At 44.4% G+C, this 24,072-nt stretch overlaps 1 protein-coding gene across 2 annotated transcripts in view; it reads left to right on the top strand.

The window, feature by feature from the left end:
* The window catches only part of LSAMP (limbic system associated membrane protein), a 794,347-nt gene that overhangs the window by 756,557 nt on the left and 13,718 nt on the right, over window positions 1-24,072 (top strand). For both annotated transcript variants that reach the window (XM_058854971.1, XM_058854961.1), the window contains 3 exons: window positions 9,732-9,866; window positions 13,619-13,739; window positions 14,643-14,791. In XM_058854971.1, the coding sequence (XP_058710954.1) occupies window positions 9,732-9,866; window positions 13,619-13,739; window positions 14,643-14,791 (405 nt within the window). The remainder of the gene's footprint in view (window positions 1-9,731; window positions 9,867-13,618; window positions 13,740-14,642; window positions 14,792-24,072) is intronic.

The raw sequence follows: 24,072 nt of genomic DNA on the forward strand, positions 1-24,072 counted from the left end.
GGAAAGCAAGGGAGTGGCTAAATGCATAAAAATTAAATATCCTGGACCAAAGCAATCATTTATCTGGATTGCTATCACTATGAATCAACAGCAGACACTTCAGACGATAATATCACAGGAGCCAGCCCAATTGATCAAAAGTCTCTGCAGTGTGTGAGCCCAAACCATCTCTTCCCACCCTGCCTCAAACCTCTGTGATTCTCACCTCGATACCTGGAAATATTTGATGTCTGCTGAATCCTAAATTCAGCTAGTTAGTCTCATCTTCTGATCCCTTGTTGTGCTCCCCACAAAGTATTCCCTTTTCTGCTTCCACCAGGAGCAGATATGGAGGATGGTGTCAGGAAATTACTATGCTGGATCTAATTGAGAAACATTGCAGTTAGGAGAGGGGTCAACAGAAAAACAAACAAGACGATTTCTCAGGAAGCTAATCCACCTATACAAATATTGGCGCCAGGCATCACAACACTCTGGCGTGTTTTTGAAAGGGTAAATCTTGCTAAGGGGTGGCTTAACTCTTTGACCTCATTTCTTCAGTTGAAAACTACAGCAATTTAAAAGCTCAGTGGCTAGATCCAGGCTGATACAGAAATCCCAGTCTTTAGGTTTTGTTTGTGAAGCTGGTGTTCAGAGTAGCCTCCCTGAAAACAGGGATGAACTACAGGAATTGCCATCTTGCAAACAGACAGGAGATTCAGGGGCTGTGTTAGCTGGTCATGAAATGTTTGGCTCCAGCTTGCAGAGAAAGAGCCACAGCAATGCCTAAGCCTCTGAGTTAATGCTCTTTCCCATTTCAAGTAAATTTGTGCCAATTCGTAATTTCTCAAGACTTCTTCTAAGTTTCAAACATATAAGAATGGAATTCTGTGGGCTAAGTTGAATCATTGAGGAGGAGGGGTTTGTCAAATTTTTAAAAAAATTTTAAGTCAGCTTGAAGTTCTGGTTTCATCCTTGCTCTCTCATCCCAAGAAGTACAAGTGGGTATAGAACAGAAGGGAACAAACACTTTATATTTAAAAACAGGGAAACATTCCGGTGGATGCCTACAACAGTGAGCCACTTGATTCTTGCACAATAGTATATTGAACATGTCTTGTGCTACACAGGACACAAGAGACTTTGTAAAGAACATAACAAGGATTTTTGAAGATGCTGCCAAACACAGACCAACCCCTATAGTTCCTAGATTGAGAGACTGACACTGTTGGTACCAGTGAGTGCCATCGCACAAGGTTTCCCTAAAGTCTGGGGTTGACATAATGATTTGTGGAATTAAACTAGGGACTGCATTGCAGTCCATCATTGCTCTTCACTGGCAGGACAGAAATTATACAGTTCAGTCAGGCTTCTTGCCCCAGAAGGGACTTGTTGCTGTCAGTCTTTCCATTGGTCTTGTGTTTGTGAGGAGGAACTTGTCTTCAAACGGTACAACAATGATAGCTCAGTGCATTGTCCAAAATAAGAAAACTTGTAGGAAAAGGAGTACATGAGGCCAAATGAAAGGAAACCATCTAACAGAGTCACCAGAGACTGTAACAGTTGACTGCTTGCTCTTGTATTTTATGCCTTTTATAAGTGTCCATGACATGCAAGAGAACTCAGTCCCCTGCATCAGCTCTCAGCTTGCATTACCATCTTGTGCTTAGCACAGTGGGAAACAAAGACCTATTGATTACACACCCACAGCCCCCTGCAAACACACCCTGGTGTTCCTCTTGCCAGGGGCAAGTGCTGGCCCATTCTCTTCTTGTAGGTGGTGGAGGAAGAGGGCACAGGACCCCGCAGTGCTGACCACACTCTGGGAGGGAGATTGGTGCACTGCCATCCGCATGTGCACATCAAACAACTCCTGCACCTCAGCTGTGATTCTTTGTCTGACCTTCTGTTTCCAACCTCCATTTCATTAGCTGCTCCAGCACTGTCCTCGCAGCCCTGATGAGTTACCAACTCCTGCCTTCCTAAGGCTCTCAAAGATGTGGTGACACCTCATTGATTCATCTAGCTGATGATGACTCCTACCTCAGGTTGTTTCAAAGTACCCTTCAAAAGGCAGCAGGCAAAAATTTTGTGATGCAGAAATGGTGCAACTATTGGTTTGTTCATGTTTATATGTCATTTTCTTGGCAGTAAAATTAAGGCTTGGTGTTTGGTAGCATAGTCATGACAACTTGCATTGCAGTATGCAACACTTAGGGAGTATAATATTGTAGTTGTGACATTACATGACTTAATTTATCTTATGGTTCATAATTTACTTTATACATTGGCTTCACAGCCAAGTTCTTTTCAAGAGTAATTAATCTATCCAAAAAATGCTGTTTGTGTTCATTAAAAAAGTGTTAACAAATTTGGGCTAAATTCAGTAAGTAATTTTGGAAAAAAAAAGGGATCTTCTTCAACATGAAATCATCTGATTTAAATTATATCTCAAGTTGAGGCAGAACATTAATTCCTTCTTCTGGTTCAGCAAATAGAAGAAGAAAACCACTGGTCAAACAGAAGGCTATGACCCAAAGTGGATCTGGATTTTTTTTCAGGGGATGGTTCCCTTTCTTTCTGGTGTTCACATGTGGATTTTGAACGGCAAATCTAATCAGCTGCTGAGATGAAGAAGTGTATTATGCACCTGCTCCATGCCCAGACTCAGGGCCCTGTGTGAGAGACTGCGATGACCCTTAGTGGTCCTTTATAGAAAAGAGGGAGTGGAAATTCAGAAATACATCCCATCTGCTGAGGCTGCCTCAGGCAGATGACCCCCACTGACACACACCCACAGCTGGGATGCAAACTGCATCTGAGCTGTCAGATTTTGGCTTCCAGCTCCTGGGCAGAGCCGGCAGCAATGGGTAGGTCATCCCAAGTGGTTTGGTCAGTACTGTCCCAAGAGAGAGAGAGCACAGAGGCGTTGTTCAGTGTGGTGAAGCTGCTCTCAGCCTGGAGAGATTTGTTTTCATGCTGGATATGTGGAGTTTGAGAAGAAAGAGCCCATGAAAATCACAGGCTCTCTTAACCCTGGTCGTGGCAGCGGGTGCTCGTGTTCCCCCAGCCAGGGAGCTCCTTGGGTGCTGTCCTTGGCTTGGGAGGCAGGGAAGGCAGCTTTGCACATAAGGTACAAATTGATTTGCTGATAAGCAAAGTACTGGTGTGTCGCCCTGAAAACTCAGCTTCTGAGCTTGCTAACATAGTTTTCTAAAGACTTTCCCAGGACAGTAACTGTAAACATAGATATGTGTACATTCTTTCTGTTACACGTCTTGTGATGGACATCTCTCATGGCCAGTGCAGTGAGAAAGTGTTATCCTGACCATCCAATCCCTGGCTGTGGTCAGGAGCCTATAAATCCTGGAGGGAAAAATAAACTCTCTCTTCTTTTCACCACACCTCGACCTGTGTCTGTGTGATCTATTCATCTTCAGCGGCAACACTGGTGAACGCCAGGGGAAACCATGGCAGAGTGTTTCCTCCCGGTCTGACTCATTCTCATTCATGAAGCCAGAGCCAATCCAGAGCCCTCCCTGGCACTGCTCTAGTTTTTTGGTTTATGTGTAATAGCTATAGACCTGAGGGCATGGGAGGCATGAGGCCAGCTTAAACAATAAATACCCTGCTGTGCCTTGCTGCTTAAACAGAGTAATTACTGCCTTACTACATGTGACCCCTCTGTTCCTGTCCCTCTGGCAGTTGTTATTCCATGGCTCCCTTTACACAAGGGATGGCTCTGCCTCTCCCAGCTGTACATCTCTCTGTCTGCCACTGTCTCACCTCCCATCTTTCTCACTCGCTCTGTCTCAGTGCTTCTCTTTGTCAGTAGCTGAGTACCATTTTCCCTTTTTCTCAGTCACTGAAGAATCTCACTTTTTTTTTTGCATTTCTCTCTCCCAGCCACTCCCTCTCTTCACTCTCCCTCTGTTTTTTCTCCCGTCTATTTTTGTCTTCTCTCAAGCTTACTCCGTTTTTACCACTTCCAATGCTACTCTAGGTTTTCTGCCTGCCTTCCTCACTGTAGCATTGTAGCACTAGCTGTCCCTTTGCTTATCCACCATCTGCTTCTCTCTACTGATCTCTTTGCTAAAAACAAGCCTCTTCAACTAAGGGATGGGAAAAATTGCCAAGCTCATTGGAATCTGTGATGGCTGAGGAGACAGACTGATAAACGAAAACTTCAAAGTTTTGAATTAAAGAAAGAAAACCCTCAGCTGGAGGTAAAACAAAAAAAAATCATGTCAAAGGCTCCCTTAGCTATTTTTGTCTTTCAGAAGCCTGTTCCTAGGGAATAGAAGGTGCAGAGGGAAGGAGGAAAGTTAGGTGAGCAAAACCTCAAACACTAAATGGAGAGTGCAGAGACAACAAAACCTGCAGTTCAGCAATAGAAGTTGCTACACACAAAAAAACTTCAAATGGCATCCATTGATTTCCAATCTTTTTTATCTCCTTGCATCTTGTTTTAGGCCCAACAAAGATGCATAACCCATTCTGCTCCCCTCTTCACAACTAGAAAGATGCTTAGAGGGAAAACAAACATAGGAGCAGGGTGGCTGATCTCTTTCTCCACATGCCAAAAAGCAAACAGATACTTTCAGCAGATCTAAATTTCAGTTTAAGACCACATCAGTGTTTAAAAAAAAAAAATAAATAAAAGAACTAAAGTAATCTCTGTGCAAGAAGAAGCCCAGTGTTGGATGCACGGACAGGGGAGGAGATGAAACAATATGCAGCTGCCACCTCTGGAGATCAGCTTCCTCTTTGGAGATATAAGAAACTAGGGCATGAAGGGAAAGGCCTCTCTGGTAGAGCATGTGACTGAATGCATTGCTGCCCTGACTACCTGGAAGAGCTGTCTGCACACAGTACAGGTGGGATTTTGTCTGGGTCTGTCATTTGTAGAAAGGAAGCATTTAGCCTTCAAGAGTGATGGTGTGTGGCAGTGCAAGGGGCCATTTGGGTGGAGGTGAGAAGGTCCCATAAATGCCTGGGAAACATGTCAGTCTGTTTTTCTCTATACACAGGTAGAATTACAAATGTAAAACCAAATAAAATACATAGTATATAAAATACAGAATATAGCATATATATACATATATATCATATCTATATGAGAGCACAGGTAGGTGTGCATACCAGCAAGGACAATATGCAGAGCCAGTGGGGTTGTACAAGGCTATTTCCAGAGGGTAAGGGGAAAGGAGGGCTGCTTGCCAGCAGGCTAGCATAGCCAAGCAGATTTGCTCTTCAGCTTCATTATTTACTGGGTCCAATTAGGAAGCCAGGGGATAGGAAATGTGGCTGAGGCAAGCAGGCCTTCAAAGCCTTCCTCCTGCACACATCAAAGCTGCTGCCGCAGATCCCTCTGCAGAAAAGGCTCTGCCAGCTCCGAGCAGCAGCAGCAGCCGCCTGGCTCACGCTGCTCGGGGTCGTTCCCTCTTGGTTTGATTGTCAAGCCTCCCGGGCTCCTGCTCTCTCTATCTCCAGCCTCCAGAGCAGAAAGCTCCTCTTTCTGAATTACTGGGACAGAGTCAAGGAGCTAAAGCTTGGCAAGGCAGTGTTTAATGGGGCTGTAGCAACAAACCAAGCTAACTGTGAACATGTGAAAGACAAAAAACCAGCAGGGAAGCAGGTCGCTTGAAGTCATGCGAGGGGATGGTTTGGGATGAGAAGAGCTGCACTGAGTGAGAAGTCATCTGCCTAGGGGAACCTGAAAGGACCCTCACTGGGAAAGGGCTGCACTGAAGCAGGCAGAACAGCCAGGAGACGACCCTTGTCAGCAAGGAAGCTTTGGCAGTACGGTCAGAATTTCATACCTTGATAATCTGCTCAAGGCAAATGTCTTCTCTAAATGGGAATGGAGTGGCTCGCTTGCCAGGAGCTGGCAGTCCCTCTTTCACCTAATAGAATATGTTCATTGTTATCGGTACCAAAGAGCATTGTCCAAGCCTTCTCCCTCCCTGCTTTGATAAACTGCATAGTGACAACCATCAGTTCTCTACCAAAGCTGGCTCCTGTGCAGAAACATTTGTAAATTCACTCAATGTATAAAGCTCTGTTCCTGCTCCCCACACCCCCTGTTTGCCTTAGAGGTTAGAGTTAATATGACTCACCTAATCTGGCTGCCAAAGTGAATTAGTGAAAACATCTCTACAGCTCTCTGCAAGATATCACAACCTGACATTTCTCTAACACACTGTGATACATCTTTCCTCTCCCTGATCTGTAGTGCAACACCTCAATTTTATATAAATGCTTTTTGTTAGAAATGGTTAATGTGATCTTAGAGGGGACAAGGCAGCATGCAAAAGGGTCTGTCTTGAAAGTGAGAGCAGCTCAGTTCTTGTAGCAAAATGTTGATGCTCCAGGGTCACCAGTGCAGAGACAAGAACAGTGCTGCCACTTATTCAGCAAGAGACTGTCACAGAAACTTTCCCTGAAGTCTTATGCTTATATGAGTGTCCTAGAGCAGGGGAATGAGGAGTTGAATAGGATTATTGATGTCTTTGACATGCTCTTTAGGGAAGAAGTCCTGCCTTTCACTTAACTTCCAGGGCACTCCACTGGGCAAGCCAGCAGCTCATCATGTCTTGGGAGGGGTTCTGCTTAGCTGTGAAAGCTCTCCTGCTGGACATGGTGCACGGTACACTTCAAGTGCATGTATGTATGCAGGGGAGAAGCTCAAAAACATCTTCCCTTGGGAAAGTATCTACCCTTGTAGGTTACTTTGGAGCTCCACTGATGTGGTTCTCTAACAGACAGACTTAACAGCACCTGTAATGAGGGTGCCACTCCATTAGAGCTGGTTAAGTCACCCTCAACCCTGTTTTCATTATGGTGACAGTCTTGTGACAAGGGCAAATTGCAGGAGAAGCAAGTCCCACTTGGAATGAACCCTGTGTATAAACAAGCCAGAATTGCAGAGCAAATGAGTTGCAAAACAGAGGCAAATTATGTTTTAACCTTTTCTTTGTGAGTCTTTCCCTGATGTCTGATTAACTTTCCAGTCAACTGACTGACCTACCAACTGGGAGTGCTGCTGTGAAAGGAGGGGAGTGTTGCTTGTCAGCTCAGTTTGGGGGTGGGATTTTTAAAGTGGTTTATTAGCAGGTAGCAATATGAGCAATATGCCATAAGAAAATCTAGAAATTAAGAGAGTTCCCAAACAGAAATGATCCCTGCTGTAGCAAAACCAGAAGCAATGTGCTGTGTCTACAGACAGCAGCACGGTGCAGTAGTTGCAGTGCAATCCTTCATCTGTGTTCAGCCATGGTAACACCTCATCTGAAATGCTGTGTTCAGTTTGGGGTATCGCACATGCAGAAAAATGTGAACTTGTCAGAGAGGTCTAAAAGCAAAGAACAAGAATGATCAAGAGCCTGAAAAAGCCTCACCTACAGAGGAAGGTTGAAAGACCCTGGCAATGTTCAGCCAAAAGAAAAGAAAAAAAAGATGACAACTGAGGGAGGAACATAAGTGATTTAAAAGTTGATAAAAGGCTATTGCAGGGAAGGAGGGAATGATTTGTTCTTTTTGTCTGTAGTGGCTAAGACAAAAGTAATAGCTTTAAATTGCAGCAAGGGAGACTCAGGTCAAACTTGAGGAAACTGCTCAAGTGATAAGGACAGCAAAGCACAGGAACAGATTGTCAGGAGTGGCTGCAGAATCTCTGCCGCTGGAGGGCAGAGGATGGCTGTGTCCCTGACATGACTCGAGTCCTGCCTTGAGACTGGGGAATGGCTTAGATGGTGCCTGAAGCCCCTTCCCACAGTGCTGTGACTCACCTAACTCTGGTCCTACAGGGGCTGATTCCCTAACATATTCATGAATTCCAGCAATAAAAAACACCTGTGAAAATCTCATATTTATGCTGCTTTCTTCTCCACTGGCTCTCCACAGCATCAGCCCCTGTGCAGAGCAGAGGACTGAGAGCCATGTCTTGGCAGCAGGAGCCAACTTTGCCTCCTTCCCTTGTGCAAAACACTCCTGCCATGCAGGAAGATCCTGCAGCAGACTGTTAGGGGATGCAAAAACCAAAGAAGCTGTGAATTTTAGACACAGCAATGAGATTTCCACTACCTGAACATCTGGTAGGATCTGGAGAAAGGGACTGCTGATTAGTCCTGCTGAAAGAGAGGGGGAGTCCTTCTCTTTACATGAGTTTAATAGGTACTCTGCTGTTTTCATGCCGAGTCTCTGTGACGAAGGGTGGTTTTCCCCTAGAATGATTCTGAAAATTGCCTGTGAAAAAGAAAAAAAAAAAAAAAAAAAAGGCAAAAATAATTATGTAAGGGACAGAGTTCTGAGCAGATTTTGAGGTTTCTGAAGTCGCTCTCCAATGCTGAGGGGAATTGCACACAGCTGGCATCACCAGTGTGTGTGGCCAGGCTGACCTGGCCAAGACACTGCAGCAGGTCTGTGCCTCTGGGGTGGGATTTGTTGCAGGTGGCTCCATGAGAAGTTCAGCTCCAGAGACCAGACTTACCCACTGCTTTCATGCAGTGCCATAAACCAAGGGGAGCAGTAAGCACTATTTGAACTCCCTCAAAAATTGTAAGCACTTTTGTGAAGTGGGCAGGGTTTCGGAAGTGCTCGGTACCTGTAGAGCAGAAAATATCTTCTGGGCAGTTTTTTGGAAAATCTGACCACTCTCTGAGGAACCTGAATGGGAACTCTTGTGATGTAACTTTTTTTTTTTTTTTTTTTTCCAAATCTGTCTTTTACCCTTTTAGGGTTGGGAGCTGATTTCTCTAAACAGACACAGGCACACAATTGGGGCTTGCAGTTTCCAGTGCTGCAGAGCAGTGCTTACAGCCCTCTGAGAGGAGGAAATGTGGCTCAGATTCTTTACAGGAGATGCCTTACCTTGCTTTCTGAAGGAATAGGGTAGATATACCAATGCTAATATTTCATGCTTCCCTGGCAACTTTCATGCAATGAATTTAATGTGTTTTACATGGGTTAACCTCACTGCCCTGCTCTCACCAGGAGGTGATGGGAGAGGGGGAGCTATTTGCTGCAGTTTACAGAGGGAGAGCAAAGGAGTGACTCACTCAAGGTCACACAGTGAGTTAAAAGCAAGGCCACAGACCTCCCCCAATTCCTGCCCTCATCCATAACCCCGACTGACACCCAAGTCACTGTTTTCCAAAGTGAGTAAGTGAGGCAGCACAGTTTAAATGTGTCATTTCATATATACAGTAGCTCAGGGATGCGTGATGATTATTGGTCTCTGCAGATCAAATTACAGTTTGTTTCTCTCAGTTTTGCTGTGTTTAACGGTAGCTTGATCTGATCGATGGCACTTCAGGGTGGTGGTTGCTCTGAGAAACAGAAAGACATTTTTCACAGTTTTGCAGTGGACAAAAGGGTGCTGACAACACATCTGAGGACCCAGCTAGCCCTGAGCCAGCACATCACCCACAGCACAACTATCCTCTGGTGGTACTCAGCCATCACACTGGTGAACTTGGTCTGATCTTGTGTGGTGGAGAATTTGCTTCTCAGTCTGGCCAGCCTCTGAGATGCTCTGTATCATTCCACCTGAATGCTGCCTTCCAGATTTTCAGTTTTCCATAATTAAATTAAATACTGGTACCTTGCTGATGCAGCTTCTGACAAAACTTTTAAAGGGCTCATGACTGTTGCTTGTTTGCAGACTCCATGTTGTCATTGTTCCTCCATAGCAATTTCCTCAGTCGGGAAGCCTAACAAGAACCACCGTTTGTATTTTTCTGTCCTACCAGGCAGAGAGTTCGAAGGTGAGGAGGAGTACCTGGAGATCCTGGGGATCACACGAGAGCAGTCGGGCAAGTACGAGTGCAAAGCTGCCAACGAAGTTGCCTCAGCAGACGTCAAGCAAGTCCGGGTCACTGTGAACTGTGAGTACATCAGCTGGGGCAGGGCAACGGGGAGAGCTTTGCCCACAGGCGAGGGTTACTTCAGGATAAACAGAGAAGCCTTTCTGGGTTTGGATTATACAATGTGAAGGGGAGGGCGCTGAGAAAACTATCTGCAATCAGACACTTGCCACAGGGTACAGTTTGTGCTTTAAACCTGGTAATATATAAGAAAAGGCTGGGGGAGGTGTGGTGCAGAGAGACAGACAGAGAGGGAGAGAGAGAAAGAAGAGCTGTGAGTTGTCCCCGTCTCTCCCCTCCGAAACGCTGGCAATGCCTTGTTTTCACTCATTGATATTCGGGTGAACAGCAGCGTGAAGAGAAGCTTCACCAAGGCAGCAAGGAGAGATAAGGGAGGGCTCAGCTGGCTCAGAGCAAACACATGCCTGCCTGCACCCAGCCATCTCACCGCTGTCACAGCCAGGGGACACGGGGCAGAGGCACGTGTTAATGACAGGGTGCAAAAACTTAACTTTTATGCTGTTTTCAGGTCATTAGTTTACAGCTCTGTCTAAAAGACCCTTCATGCACCAGTGTAATACAGAAAAGGGGTTTGGCCGAAGGATACAACAATCCCCTAAAAGCACCGAGAGGCACAGTAAGCTGTGGCTCACTTCCACACCTATGGCTTGGGGCATGGATCCCACCCCATATGTCCTTAGACAGATGCCCACTTCACTCTGGCATGCTCCTCTCACAATAACACAAGATATTTCAAACTGATGTTATTCTAATCGTATACATGTGTATGTCCATCCTCCAAACTTGTGTGGCTTGTATTTGGCACTTGAGTGATGTAAAGTGAGCTATCCCCATGCTTCGTTTCCTTGCTTGAAGGCTAATAACTTTGCAGCAAGGATGGATGAATGGGAGGCAAATCCTCTCCTGACCTTCTTCAGTTTAAATTGAGACTTAAACCAGAACACTAACTTAAACTGGAATTGGAGATGGCTACAGATATATTTCTTGGTGCATATTCATGCCTTGATTCACAGGTGGAACTGTTAGGGAATAGGTTAGGGCAGAGAGCTGATGGCATCAAGTGTTTCAGGCAGTACCAGTCTTAATTTGACTGTAGGTGATTACAGCACCTTTTAATACCATTCTTGCTCTTGATTTCTTTCCCTTGGTCCCGTACTGGCTATCACATCACATCAACTTTTCTGTCCAGCTTAGAAGTCGAGGTTACAGGCTGCAGCATCTTCTCCTGGGAACTTTTTATTGTTCCCTTAGAAATTGGGTGGCAGTGGTTTAATATCAGCTGCCTCATGGGCCAAATTTGGCATTAATGTGAACTGTAGTAGCAGATTTTCTGCACTGAAAGTATTGAAGTGTCAAAAACAGCTGAGTTTATAAACTGGAGACTTTCCATGAGAACCAATTAATACTTTCAGACATTTCTGTGAAACATAATTTCAATGGTGCTTTAATGTGTTTGAAACAGATTGTTTGTATAAAGTCAGAATGTTTGATTTTGATTTAGTTTCAACACATAATAACTATGCCACGGTAAGATCTTAAACATTTTAACTGTTGGAAAATATGAAAAAGTTATGTTAATATGTGATGTAATTTGTAATGTAAGCAACTTAAAAATCCTTAAGAATAGCTTTTTTCTTTTGAAAGAAAGGGAAATAAATCTAAGAGACTATGAGGACCATACAGGAAAATAAATCAGTCCTATTAGAGGAATGAAAAGTAGATATTTGCATACATCTTTATTTATCCTGCTTTGTTGAACCACACCGCAAGCAGCAGAAAGTGGGAAAACCACAGTAAGTTTGAAAAATGGGGCCTGTCCAACCTCAGGAGCTTCCTGGCCATCTCTTATCATCTGCTATGGAGCACTGTCAGCTCCGACTGCAGGAGAAAGCATCTCTCTTTGCTTTGGTCTCACACTACCACCTTCAGGCTTCCCAAGTAATTGCCCTTGCACATCACAGACAGGGAAACTGAGGCCTGGAGGAAGTGAGAGTGGAACAGCTAAAGGGAACCCACTCCTGGCTTCCCAGGCAGCAAATGGCTACACACAGAGCAGCTGCTTTCTGGGTGCACTAGGCTGGTTTGTCTGGGACTGCCAGCTGCCCCTTCTCCCGGGAGAGCACTGCACCACCTTCTTAAAGTGGTGAATGTGGGGGCTGCTCAAGAGCAAAGGGCTGGGCTCCCTGGCAGCAGGCTGGGAAGCAGACACTTGCTGGAATCATTTTCTAGGCACCTATGGAAAGGTGACTATTCATTCTGTGACTCACCTCTTGTACCAGATTCATGAAATGGAAAGGTTTGTCTTACTGTAGACAGCAAGAAAATATACTGCTCAAACCAAAAAAATCAAAGAATGGTTCAAAAATCACCTTTGCTATCCTTTTATTATGCCTCCTCCTTTTCAAATTAAAATATTTACATGGACTCACAGCCTTTGAATGTAGGATCCTATTTATGTAAACTTATTAATATTTATGATGTTAGAGGGTGCACTGCAGTATCCCTAAAGCCCTGCATAAAATCCCGATTAAGGTCAGGGAAGGGATCATATTGAGATGGCTAATGTGTTCACAAACAAATTTCCTTCCCTACATTCTACAGACAGAATTATTTTTTTTCTTTGACTGACACAATCCGTTTTGCTTCTTTTTTTTTTTTTTTTTTATTTTTTGGCCTTTCAGTTCTGAGACAGATACAGATGGCAGAGAGTGTTTCATGGTAACTTGAATCTCAGCAAAGTATCTGTCTGAGTTGCAGCCCTGTAATCTCAGGGTATGCAAGTATTAGTGATGAGAGACAAGGCACTTATTCCTTGATCCCTCTCAGCAGCCAGGTGGAAATAATTCTGCCTTTTAACATGTAAAGCTTATCACTTAATATTTTGAACATGGGGCTGGGATTGAAGATGCTGGTGCCTGCCCTACCTGGTATCCAGCCAGTACTGAGACCAAGCTCCAGCAGAGCGCACCAATATGTTTTCCAAGTTCGGTTTGCCCATGGCACAACACTCAGACTTCAAAGTAAGCAGAGGTGGGAGCACTGTGCTGGGCTGAGGGCAAACTTCAGGCAGAGCAGTCACACGCAAGCCCTTCTGGAGCTTGTCACAAAGCACGATGTCCAGGAAGGTTTGATCAGGATTTGTAACCTGGGACACCTAAGGGAAGTGTCTCAACACTGGCTCTCAGAATTGCACCCATAGCTCCTGCTAAAGTTCTTCTCTTTTAAGCCATTAATGTATTTCTGTTTCATACATGTTGCCTCAGTCCTTTCTTATTATAGTTTTGGCGTTAGGCAAAGAGTTTGTATGGAATATAATTTTCATGCTAGCATTAAATTCCTTCTTTATTCCTTTACTTTTACTGTCTTACTTTACCCTTGATGAAGTCTTTCTCTCATCTTCTTCTCTCTGATAGCCCATGTGATCTACAGATCCATAGGTAAATATTCACAAATTGCAGAAGTCCATCATTAACCTTAACTTTGTATGTGTATGCTTATGCATTTATGACAGAACTTTATTCAGCAGTGCTGAAGAGAAGCACGTGTAAGGAGTGCTGCTAATGTTGTATATCAGGGAGACTTCAAAGTGCAGTGTTCTGCAGAGGAGCAGGGAGGAACAAGGGCCACAGCAAACAGCTGCCGTGGGCTTCCAGTAGCCCGAGCAGTTTGCTTGAGGCAGGTAGCCCTGACATAGTTTCACTGTTTTGTTCCACCTGGAAGTGTATGGACTGACCATGGTTTCCTTCCTGCAGACCCTCCCACCATCACAGAGTCCAAGAGCAACGAAGCGGCCACGGGACGACAAGCCTTACTGCGCTGCGAGGCATCGGCAGTGCCCACGCCTGATTTCGAGTGGTACAGAGATGATACCAGGTAAGGCCCTTAGCTCTCCTCTTCCCTCCTCTCTTTTGCAGCCCATTGAGTAGAAGTTCCTGTCATCTTCCCCAGCTCCTCTCAAGCAAATTGCTCCTTACAATCTGTTTGAGTCCAGTCAGACTCAGCAGAGCCAGCATGGTCATGGCTGGAGGAGGCGATTCCTCTCTGCACCAGAGATGCTGAAGAAAGCACAGAGGATGGAGCTCTTGCCTTGAAGTCAACTATGGGCCAATACCTAATTAATACAATGTTCATGTGTTAAGCAGCCCATGACACAGACCAAAAAGTAGATAGCATAAGTTTTCAGTTAGGTAATGCTTCTCCAGGTGCATTCTTCTAGAGGAATGCTGCCGTACAAGATTCCCCCACCTGTGCAACCTGAGCCTCTCAGACTTGCATATGAGAATAAATGAGAAGAGAGAAAGGATCTGGTCTTTCTACCTGAGCATTTACCTGGCATTAAGAAGGTTATTACTCTACATTTTAAGGTAGCCAGACCCGACCAGGGTGCCCAGGTTCAGGGGTGACTCAGCATATGCACATACTGTGAATCAGTGTGTTTCACTTGGAATATTTTGTTCAAGTGCAGATTAGCCTTCAGTTGGCCACGGTGTGTTCAAGAGTGACTTGGCGCTAGGTTAATGCTTCCTTCCTTTCCCTTGTCTTTCCTTAGTTCTCCACTGCTTTACCCATTGAACTACCACCTTCCTTGCATTACCTCCTGCTATTTTCTATCCATGCCTTCTTTGGTCTTTTTCCTCTCACATCCCCTCCCTGCTTCCCTCTATCCTCACCTGCCAGCTGAGCTGAATGACTTTGGTTTCCTGCCTGCTGGGGAGGGATTTCCTTCCCAGTACACAGCTGCCAATGCACTATACACCTCTCCTCCTGTCTCCCCAGGATAAACAGCGCCAATGGTCTGGAGATAAAGAGCACGGGGAGTCAGTCTCTGCTGATGGTGGCCAATGTCACTGAGGAACACTACGGGAACTACACCTGTGTGGCTGCCAACAAGCTGGGGGTCACAAATGCCAGCCTATACCTTTACAGTAAGTACGGGAGAGGGTGAAGGGAGGCTCTCACGAACACACAGCTGTGAAGGAAGCACATGGTGGCCAAAACTCAGGAAGGCATCTGCTTGACAACCCAGTCCCATCAGACCTCCAGCCATGACCTGGCTTTCAGCACTCTGCTTCAAATACCTACGTGTTCATATTTGCCTCAAAACACAAACACAGCCAAATCAAAAGGTTTACAGTCAAGCCCTTTGATTGACTGGCTTTGCTGAAGACAGATTTTGTTAAAATAATAAAAATGTGTTTGTTTTAAAGCTGGAAACAAAAAACCCTTTAGAATGACAGCCCCTTTAATAAGTAGACAGAAGGCCAGGGCTCGGAGGATCCATGACAGCTGAGAAATGACAAGTAATTCAGAGAGATGGAGAGAACTAGCCACCGAGCCTGAGGAGAACAAGACAGAGTCAAGGAAAAGAGAAATTGGTTTGAAACTGGAAAGGACAGAAATGGGAAAAGACAGAATGATTTTAAAGGGATATAGCATAGGTACCATAGGGGAAAAGGTAATCAACAGATGAAATATGGAATAAGGTTCCTTGGATCTCATTCTGCTACCTTTCAATTACTGAGTTTGTCTTAGCAATTATAAACAGACAGAAGCTGGAAATAGACCAAGCTCTAGAGCAGAGTTACCTGCTGGTTCTGAATTTTGCAGCTGATTCAAACCTGACCCTAAACAGAGCCCCTTCCCTGCACCTAGTATCCACATGCACATACAAATTGTGGTGTATTTAAAATGCAGTTCCCAATTCCAGGTCTAAAACTGGGCCCACATGTTATTGGCATCAGAGATACACTGCAGCAAAATGACCCACTCACACAAATGAACACGTAGGCACAAAAGTGACTGATGGCAGTGTTCCTGTGATGGTCCCAAATTGAATTAAAACTCTTATGTCATGACCTACATGTCCTTTTAAACAGAAAAAAAAACCCCAACCTGTGTAAAGCAGTCAGTATGGGATGCAGTTTAGTCTAGTTTCTGCTCACACAAAAAAAACAAAAAACAGTTATGGTTTGGTTATTTTTAACAGGTGAAGTGCAAAAGGATTAATCCATGGGCATTCTTTGTTTACCACCTTTGGATTTATTTCATGGCAGTTTGAATTTTTGCAAATTTGGGTGCATTTTGTGGCAGTTATTTTCTAAAGAACAGATATTAGCATAAAAGAACATACATTTGATTTTCTGTAGCATTGCAGCACACAAAGCAAATTTCTACTTTGAAAGTCTTTTCGCCCTGGTCTTGTGACTGTCATGAGATTAAAAAAAAAAAATCCTCAGGCAGCAATCTGGAACACAATTTTCAAATACTCCAGATTTGTTCTTGCTGATATTAATATAATTCTAAGTTTAGAATCCATTATTTGTGACTGAATTCTAAATTTGGCCCTCTCTGTTGGTTCCTGTTACACAGATGAACTGAAATGCATCACTGAAACAAAATATAAGATGAAATTCAATCAAATGTATATATGCACATATGATTTTAGCTGGGGGGGGTTAAGTTTTGCTAGAGAAGCATTTTGCATGAGTTCAGAACTTCACCTCAAAGGATCTCAAAGGATTTGCTAGCAATGAATATTTTAATATCGCAAGTCATTTAGAAATGGGTGAGTGTTGTTAGCACCATTTTGCAGGAGGAAGTTAAGGTACAGAGCGAAGAAGTGGTTTACCCATGGTCATAAAATGAGTGGCAGAACCTGTGAAAGACCCAGGGAAACCTTGCAAAGTTGCTGTTAACTGTTCCAGGAAGAAAATGTGGCAGCTCTTAAAGATGATTTGCAACAGTGAGGATCCTATTTTAGGCCCCTTTTGACGTGGATGAAGAACACTTTATTTCCTTCAAATTGTTGGATTTTGTTTATAATTTTTTAGAAATTCAAGGCCTGTTTATACTGGAGGACACTCGAGAACTTCACAAGAGCCAGGAGAATGGAGGTGCAGGAGCTGAGAGAGATTTGATGATTTTCAGTGAAGTCTTTCTAACTTGTTTTTGTTGCTTGGTTAAACCCTACTTTTTCACTGTGCAATTGTTTCATATTGTTTCAGGAAATCTCTGTTCTTCTAGTTAGTGTGGAAGAAAGAAAAAGAGAGAAAAACATAAGTTCAGGGAGACTATAGTTGGTATTTTGAAGGTTAAGAAATCAGGAGGGAAATGAGTGAAGGGAATCCAGCTTCATAAAGATAAAGAAAGCTGCTGAAAAAACCCTACAAGCCCAGATGAAAGAAATGCTGTAGTAGTAATGCTGTAATAATCACACAGTAGCTGAAATAACAGGTAATGCATATTCCCAGCCACACACCCAGACAGAAAAATAAAACAGTGCCAAGCTCTTGCAAGGTACAGCAGATACTCAAATACTTGGGGGTGTTTTTCATCCCTGGAATCAGAGATCTTATTTCCTTTTTAAACAGAGAACAAGCTTACAGTAGAGCAACATCCCACTGGGGAGGTAAGTACAGCGAGGGTTCCTCAGTGTCCCACTGCAGCACAAAAAAGAATGGCAGCAAGAAGTGAAGAAACAACCAGAGAGTTAATAATGAGGTACTGGCAGCTTTGCCTGAGGTAGAGGGCAGACAGGGAGTAAGCAAAATGATGTGAAAGAACAGTTTAGCAATAGAGAAGAATTGGTGGCTACCATTTCATGAAATCTCAGTCAGCACTGAAAAACTCTGAGAGACTGAGTGCTTTAGATGTCAATGTCATGGATAGAAGATGCATTAAAATACAAAAGCAGCTTCCTTGAGCTGTATGAATAGATAGCTAGTGATTTTTCTTAAAGGATGTAGCAGCAAGATTGCCTGCTGTAGGTGGAGAGATTTATACCCCTGACTCTTGGAGACTGAGTTTACAACAACATAAATATGGCCCTACCAAAGGTTTAACTTACTCACAAAACTGTCTCCAACAGCAAATATGGAGTATCTTTGTAGAGAGGGTACTCAGGTACAGTTTGATGATACAACTGATCTAATAACTTGCTGACCTTCCTTGCTCCCCAGCCCTTTTGCTCATCCGACTCTCTGCACATGGTTTTGTTGTTTCTCTTATTCTGCCACTCAGTGGACATCCCACTGAGTCTGTCCAATCTGCTAAACCAGTGAGTAGGTAAATGAGCTTTACTGCTCATCTCCCTAAAATGCCCCAAATGTTTTCTTTTGTCGTACTGAGCTGAACTAGTTCATGGCTGGGCTCAACAGGCACCAAAGCCCATGCAGGAGAAGCATCTCTCTCACACATGTGTGGATATGAGGAGCTGGGAGGCAGGACCATGTTGATTCAGCTCTGCAGAGCCTGAGAGCAAGGTTTGTAACCCCTAAGCACAACAAGAGGGGCAGTAATACACATCTCTGTTAAAATTACCTGACAGAGAGGCAAAGCCAGGGCTGTCATCACAGAGCAACAGAGGTGAAAAGCAACGACACAACTGAAGCAAAAGGGTTCTTCCTCCAAGTGTTAGGAGGTAGGGAACATGTTTCCTTTTTGTTTTACTCACCTAGCAGTACTAGGAAAAGCATTAGGAGTGAAAGCCACAATAAGTATCTTAACACATGCTACACAGAAGTGTGTATACATACATACATATATACATACATCTATATATATAGATAGATATACTTAGCAGATACACATTTGCTGGAGGAGCACAGATACAAAGGTTTATGTGTAGGTGAGTATGTATACATAGGCATGCACCTCTGTGATGTAGAAGCAAACCCCCGCACCCCTCCACAGGCACACACAGGCAGGTGCAGCACCTGGCACATTCTAGTAAAGCAGAGGAAAGAAAGAAAAGCTTTTCCAAATTAGTTGCCTTCTCCCTCTAGCCAAGCTAGCCCATCCCATAGGCTGAAACAGGAGACAGCAGCACAGTGCTGCACATCCTGATGCAGTCCTGCTGATTCAATTGGCTCAGTTAGATGAGACTGCCACATCATCAGGTCCCCTGCTGCATCCTCTGCACCCTTTGGGGAGCTGGCAAACGCGGAGATGAAGCAGAAACTGGCAAGCTAAATCAAGGAGCTTCAGGTGGAGCTCAGCAGTTTTGGTTGCAGCAAGGCACGTTCCTAAAGGCTGGCATTAGCCTCTAACTTGTTATTTGTTAGCATCCTGCCACAAGTGTGCACACGCTGACACCCCTCCGTCCACTCTGCCCATGCTTTGTAGCACCTGAGCATTTGGTTACAGTGCTGGCTGCTGGGTTTGGAACCTTAACTGTGGCCAAAATCCTTCTTAGTAGCTCTTAGTGCACATCCCCTGTTTTCCTCAAGGCTGTCAATAACGGGGAGACTCAGAAGGGAGGAAAGTGGTTTGGGCTGACAGTCAGAGGGGGCAAGGCTGAGACACTGCTAATGAGCCAGGGTGGAGCAATAAAAGCAGCACACAGTGGGAGAGGGGAACAGAGACAGAGTCCTTGAATAGAAAGCAGCATGATAATGAGCCCGTAGTGCTTTGCTTTAAGTGCTTATGCTGTGCAGCCTGCAGCCTGCTGTGCAGGAAGAAGGTAAAGGGGAGTTGAGTTATTTAACCAAACTAAATAACAAGGAAGTCTTGTCAGCACAAACAGCCTGCTTTCGCAGAACAATAGTCCCCTGTTGCTACACAAACACAGAGATCCAGGCTAGACTTGTATTTGATCTCCCCTGTGCCTGCTGTGGATTCAAACAACTCCATTACCACTGTGAGGGCAGGAGTCCTGCCAGTGTCATAGGGATGGGCCTGACCTGCTCAATCCTCATGAGCTCCAGTGAGACAGAAACTCACTCTTTGCACCAAGAATACTGCAGAAAGAGCATTGGCCTCCAAACAGCTGGGCCTAGGTGGTCAGAGAATAACAGTGGGCTACTGATTTATCCTGCCAAAGTCTGTGTCCATCAGCAGTGATCTTAGCAGGTAAGCCAGGAGATCACTCATTGCCCCAGGCCAACCAGCTGTTGCAGCTAAATGTCTACCTATGGATCAGTCCATGGGTAGGAACTTGTCTCAGTAAGTACAAGGCATCCAGCAAGCTCTGAAGGCAAAGAAAGGAGACCCAGTGGTAATAGTCAAGTCTGGGGACCTTGCATTCTTGGGTTTGTGTCTGGCTCTGCCAACTGTTCAGCATTTGACCTTGGGCAAATTGCTTCCCTTGCTCTGTGCATCACCTGCAGCATCTGTGAAGCAGAATTAACACTACTGCTAGCCTCAGACTGAGGTCTCTGATACTGGTTTCCCTCAGTGTCTGTGCAATTCTTTTGGGATCCTTTGTGGAAGAAGCAAACCATGAAGCCAGCAGTGACGTGTATCAAAGTCCTGCTGTGACGTATAACGAGGACACATTATAAAATCCTGTAAACAGGACAGCAGGCTCTGGGTACAACTGGAAGATAATGACTGCAAAAAATCTGTCCCTCTCAGAGGACAAAAACTCTAAAGAAGCAGAGTGCCCTTGAGGATTTGCCAGGGTGACTGCTCCCATGCACAGTCCCTCAAGGGAGCTGCCATTGGCAAAAAATCAATTGTGGAGAAGGTTCTGGGGAGGCAACCCATGGACGACTTCCACAACTCACCTCTCTGCCAAGACTAGCTTCCAGACAGAGGTGTAGCTAAGAGGAGCTGTAGAGTGATGACATGAGTGGTCTTGAAAGTCAGAGGGAAGATATGGACCATCAACTCCAATTACCTTCACTGCAGGTGCTTAATCCCTCTTGCTGTTTGGCTATTATTTGTTTAGTTTTTCAAATCACTTCTCTCTGACTCCCAGTCCCAGGGGATGCTGATATGTATTAGGCATGTTGCTAGCAAAATGCTCTTTATATGAAACCTACTCTTCATTTAATTTGGAGATGGACAACTCCATCAGGTTTGTATCTGCTGCTTGCTTGGTGTGAAAAGTGGCTTGTCCTTTTCTCCTGCATGTTGCTTATTGGTTTTTTTTCCCCCCTTAGAACGAGTTTTACCCACACTCCCCAATCCTTTTCCAGGTCAGTATATGTTTTATGTTGAAGTAGCTCTTTAGCCGGGTCATTCTCCGTCATTCTGACAAATGCTCAGAGCTAGGCATGGGCAAAACAGCTCAGAAATTCAGGAAAATAAGGGCTTTCCCTTCTCATTTACATGTCATTTTGTCATTTCTTCTCACCATCCTCATCCTTCTCTTTCCCCCCTCCCTCTTAAAAAAACAATCAACTGTACAGCAACAACCTTTAACCAAGCTTTGGGCCACGGCACTGAGCTGTCACCCAGGTGTGGACAGTCTTTAGTGAGGTTCAATCTCCCTGCAGAACTACTTCTAAAACACATTCTCATCCTAAGCTCTCTTTGCCCACTGGTTCAGATTTGGATCAAAAGCATAAACAGACCTCAAATTTTGCAGAGACAGTAGAAAGGACAAGTTGAAAACTAAAAATTAAAACACTGCCTGAAGGTTTTTCCACTCTAGTTGAGCATCTTATCATGCACAGTGAAACACTTTGTTTTCTCATGCTTTTGTCCCATGTCTCCGAGTCTTCCTGTCACACTGTCTTGCATCTGAGGCAGAGAGCATGAAAAGAGGCACACGGTGAGATGTTACTGTCTGCTTTATTCCAAAAGGGAAGAAGGTATGAAGGCAAAACAAGGTCTGGGTGCTTCTTTATGTCTCTGTGTTGTCCACTCCTGCCTCGGGTGCAGACAGCATGGTCCCAACATCCATATGAGATTTGGGCCTTGGTTGTGACCTTTTCATTCTGAGAAAGCACAGAGACGAGATGCATCTGGAAAGCAGGCTACAGCATTTGGAAGTGGTGTTTGAAAATAAATCAACAATCAGGCAGCAAGTCACTGAAAAAATCTTGGCCTACAGCTCCTTGGTATCTTTGTTTTAGTGCCATATGAGGAGGATGCACTCAACTTATGGGTTGCTCAGAGACCTAAATTGTTAATGTCTGCACAGAGCTTTGGGATAGAGTGTTATTAGGAACCCGTGTTGTTTTGCAAAAGAGCACCTGCTCGAACAAAGCACCTGCAGGTACTCCCATGAAAAGAACAATAAATGCTGGGTGTTACACATGCTCCGTTTAACTACTCTGCTGTTTTCAAATCAAGCTCTGCTCTTGGCAACTTATTCAGGCTCAGGATGTAGTCACAATTGCCTATTTAAAAGGCAAATCCACAAATACAATTAAAGAAAAGTACCTAAAAAAAAAAAAAAAAAGGAAGGGGGGAGGTAGAAATCAAGCTACCATTAAAATTAAATCCCAGAGAGTGATTTGTAAATAACATTCAAGGAGCTGAGAAAGGAGTAAAGTAGGCCATTGGGAACCTACTGTGGAAAAATAAATCCAATTAAACACCATTATCTTATGTATTGCAAATGAAACCTGTGCTTGGATATGAAATTAAAGTTGCTGAGGCTGTTTTGGATGTAGGGTTTTGAAGAGTTTAACTATTTTAGGTGTTCTTTTCTTTAAGCAGAATTTTCAATGACAAATATTTTTGCCTGATGAAAAACCCAGGGCTCTTTGGTTTTATGATTATTTTTATTATATATCCTTAAATTCCACAGGCAGGCAGTGTTAATTTTTTTCATAGCCAGCCCTGTTTACAGCTGGTTTTGAATTAGGAGCCCATTAAGCTAAATGATAAAGCAAAATCTGCGAGTGAGCAAGGCCAGGATTCCCATTACAAATACACCTCCTAATCAACTTGCCAAGGCCATCCTGCATGGCTTTAGTTGATCCTTTAAAACACTTTCCCCTCCATCTCTGAAGCTGTTATGTTTTTACTGCTCCCCAGTCTCCTGAGATCATGTTGAAGGACATCCTGGTGTGCCATCACTCCTTTGAGGAGTCTCCAGGAATTTGTGGTGCCAAATGCTGGCATATCTCCAGTGATCCAGGACACACCAAGAGGATTTGGCAGAGGGGGAAAGCAGAGTTTAAATACTCTGGGCCTCACTTGTTTTCTGAAAGCCCTTACCAGCTCCTCCATTGTGGGCCTTCAGCACAGATGCTGGTGCTTTTCACATGTGATTTTACTTTGCTGCTCACCTTCAAAGAAACCTGGGGCATAAAATTTTGTTAGACTTTTTTCTTCCTATGAGCTGATGTTCTGAAATGTAGTCCTCAGCCCTCAATTAAGCCGTTCCTCAATGACCAGAATCACAGCCTTCTTCCTCTTTCTCCCTCAATTTTCATTTCTGTTAATCCTCAGTAATACTTCCCTGCCCTGTGGGGTTTTGAGCATTAATTTAAAAGGAAGGTGATTTGAGACAAAGAGCTCTGTAGTCCTGCTAAGCATTGCTATCATTAGCTAGCTGCTGTGGAAACATCTTGCTTTTAGGCAGGCTGGAGACTCAGAAGCAGCCCATTCAACTAAACAAATGGGACTTGAATTTGATGAGACACTTTCCTAAAATGCTGGTGGAGCCCAGCTGATTCAGCTCTCAACTGAGTTGTCCTTGATAAATTTTCCAGCCCTCCTGATTTGCAGCCAGGCACTCAAAATGCCTTAAAATGTCTTCTGGGATGTGGCCACATCATCACATCTTTCTGTCTGCATTGTAACACCATGTTATAATGGGCTGACACAAGACCTGGCTGTCACCAAGCAGGGACCTTACTGCATCATCAGGTGCCTTTTCAAAAGGATTTTTCTTCTGGAAAAAGAGAATCTGTTCATTCCACACCACATCTGCCAATGGAAGGGCAAGTGTGGCCACTGTTGAACCTCAAAGGGACCTGTCACAATTATGGCACTAGCTCCATCTTTGTCTTTCATTGTCCCTCATCCTGAGCCCTTTGAACATGAACTCCTTCCCTTTGATTAGTACCTAGTGTCCACATCAGAATGGCTCAGCCAGACTGATGGGCTTCAAAACCTGTGAGCCTTCATCACAGGAGTTTTGTGATGAGGGCTTGCCAGAGGCTAAGTAGGGGCTTTCTCAGCGTCGTTAGCTTGATGCCCTGGCAGCTCTGCAAGGGGGATGTGGTGTTTCAGAAAGCAGCACATCCAGAGCCACCCACAGGGCAACAAGTGTGTCAGTCTTTGGGGCCCGATCAGACAAAGTCATGGCTGTCAGTAGGTTGACACAAGATTTATAGCAGCAGTGTGTTAGCAATTAGCAGAGTGGGAGGGAAGAGGAGAATGAGGAGTCCTGCCTTTCTGCCAAAACGTGCACTGATCGGAGAATGACCCTGTGTGACTGTAGATCGTAGATAGTCTCCATTTAGCTGTAGCCTGTGTAGCCTGTACTGTCACTAATGCCTTCATCAGGTGGGTGGGAGCTGGG

This window comes from Poecile atricapillus, chromosome 1 (assembly GCF_030490865.1).
Source record: "Poecile atricapillus isolate bPoeAtr1 chromosome 1, bPoeAtr1.hap1, whole genome shotgun sequence".
NCBI lineage: Eukaryota > Metazoa > Chordata > Aves > Passeriformes > Paridae > Poecile > Poecile atricapillus.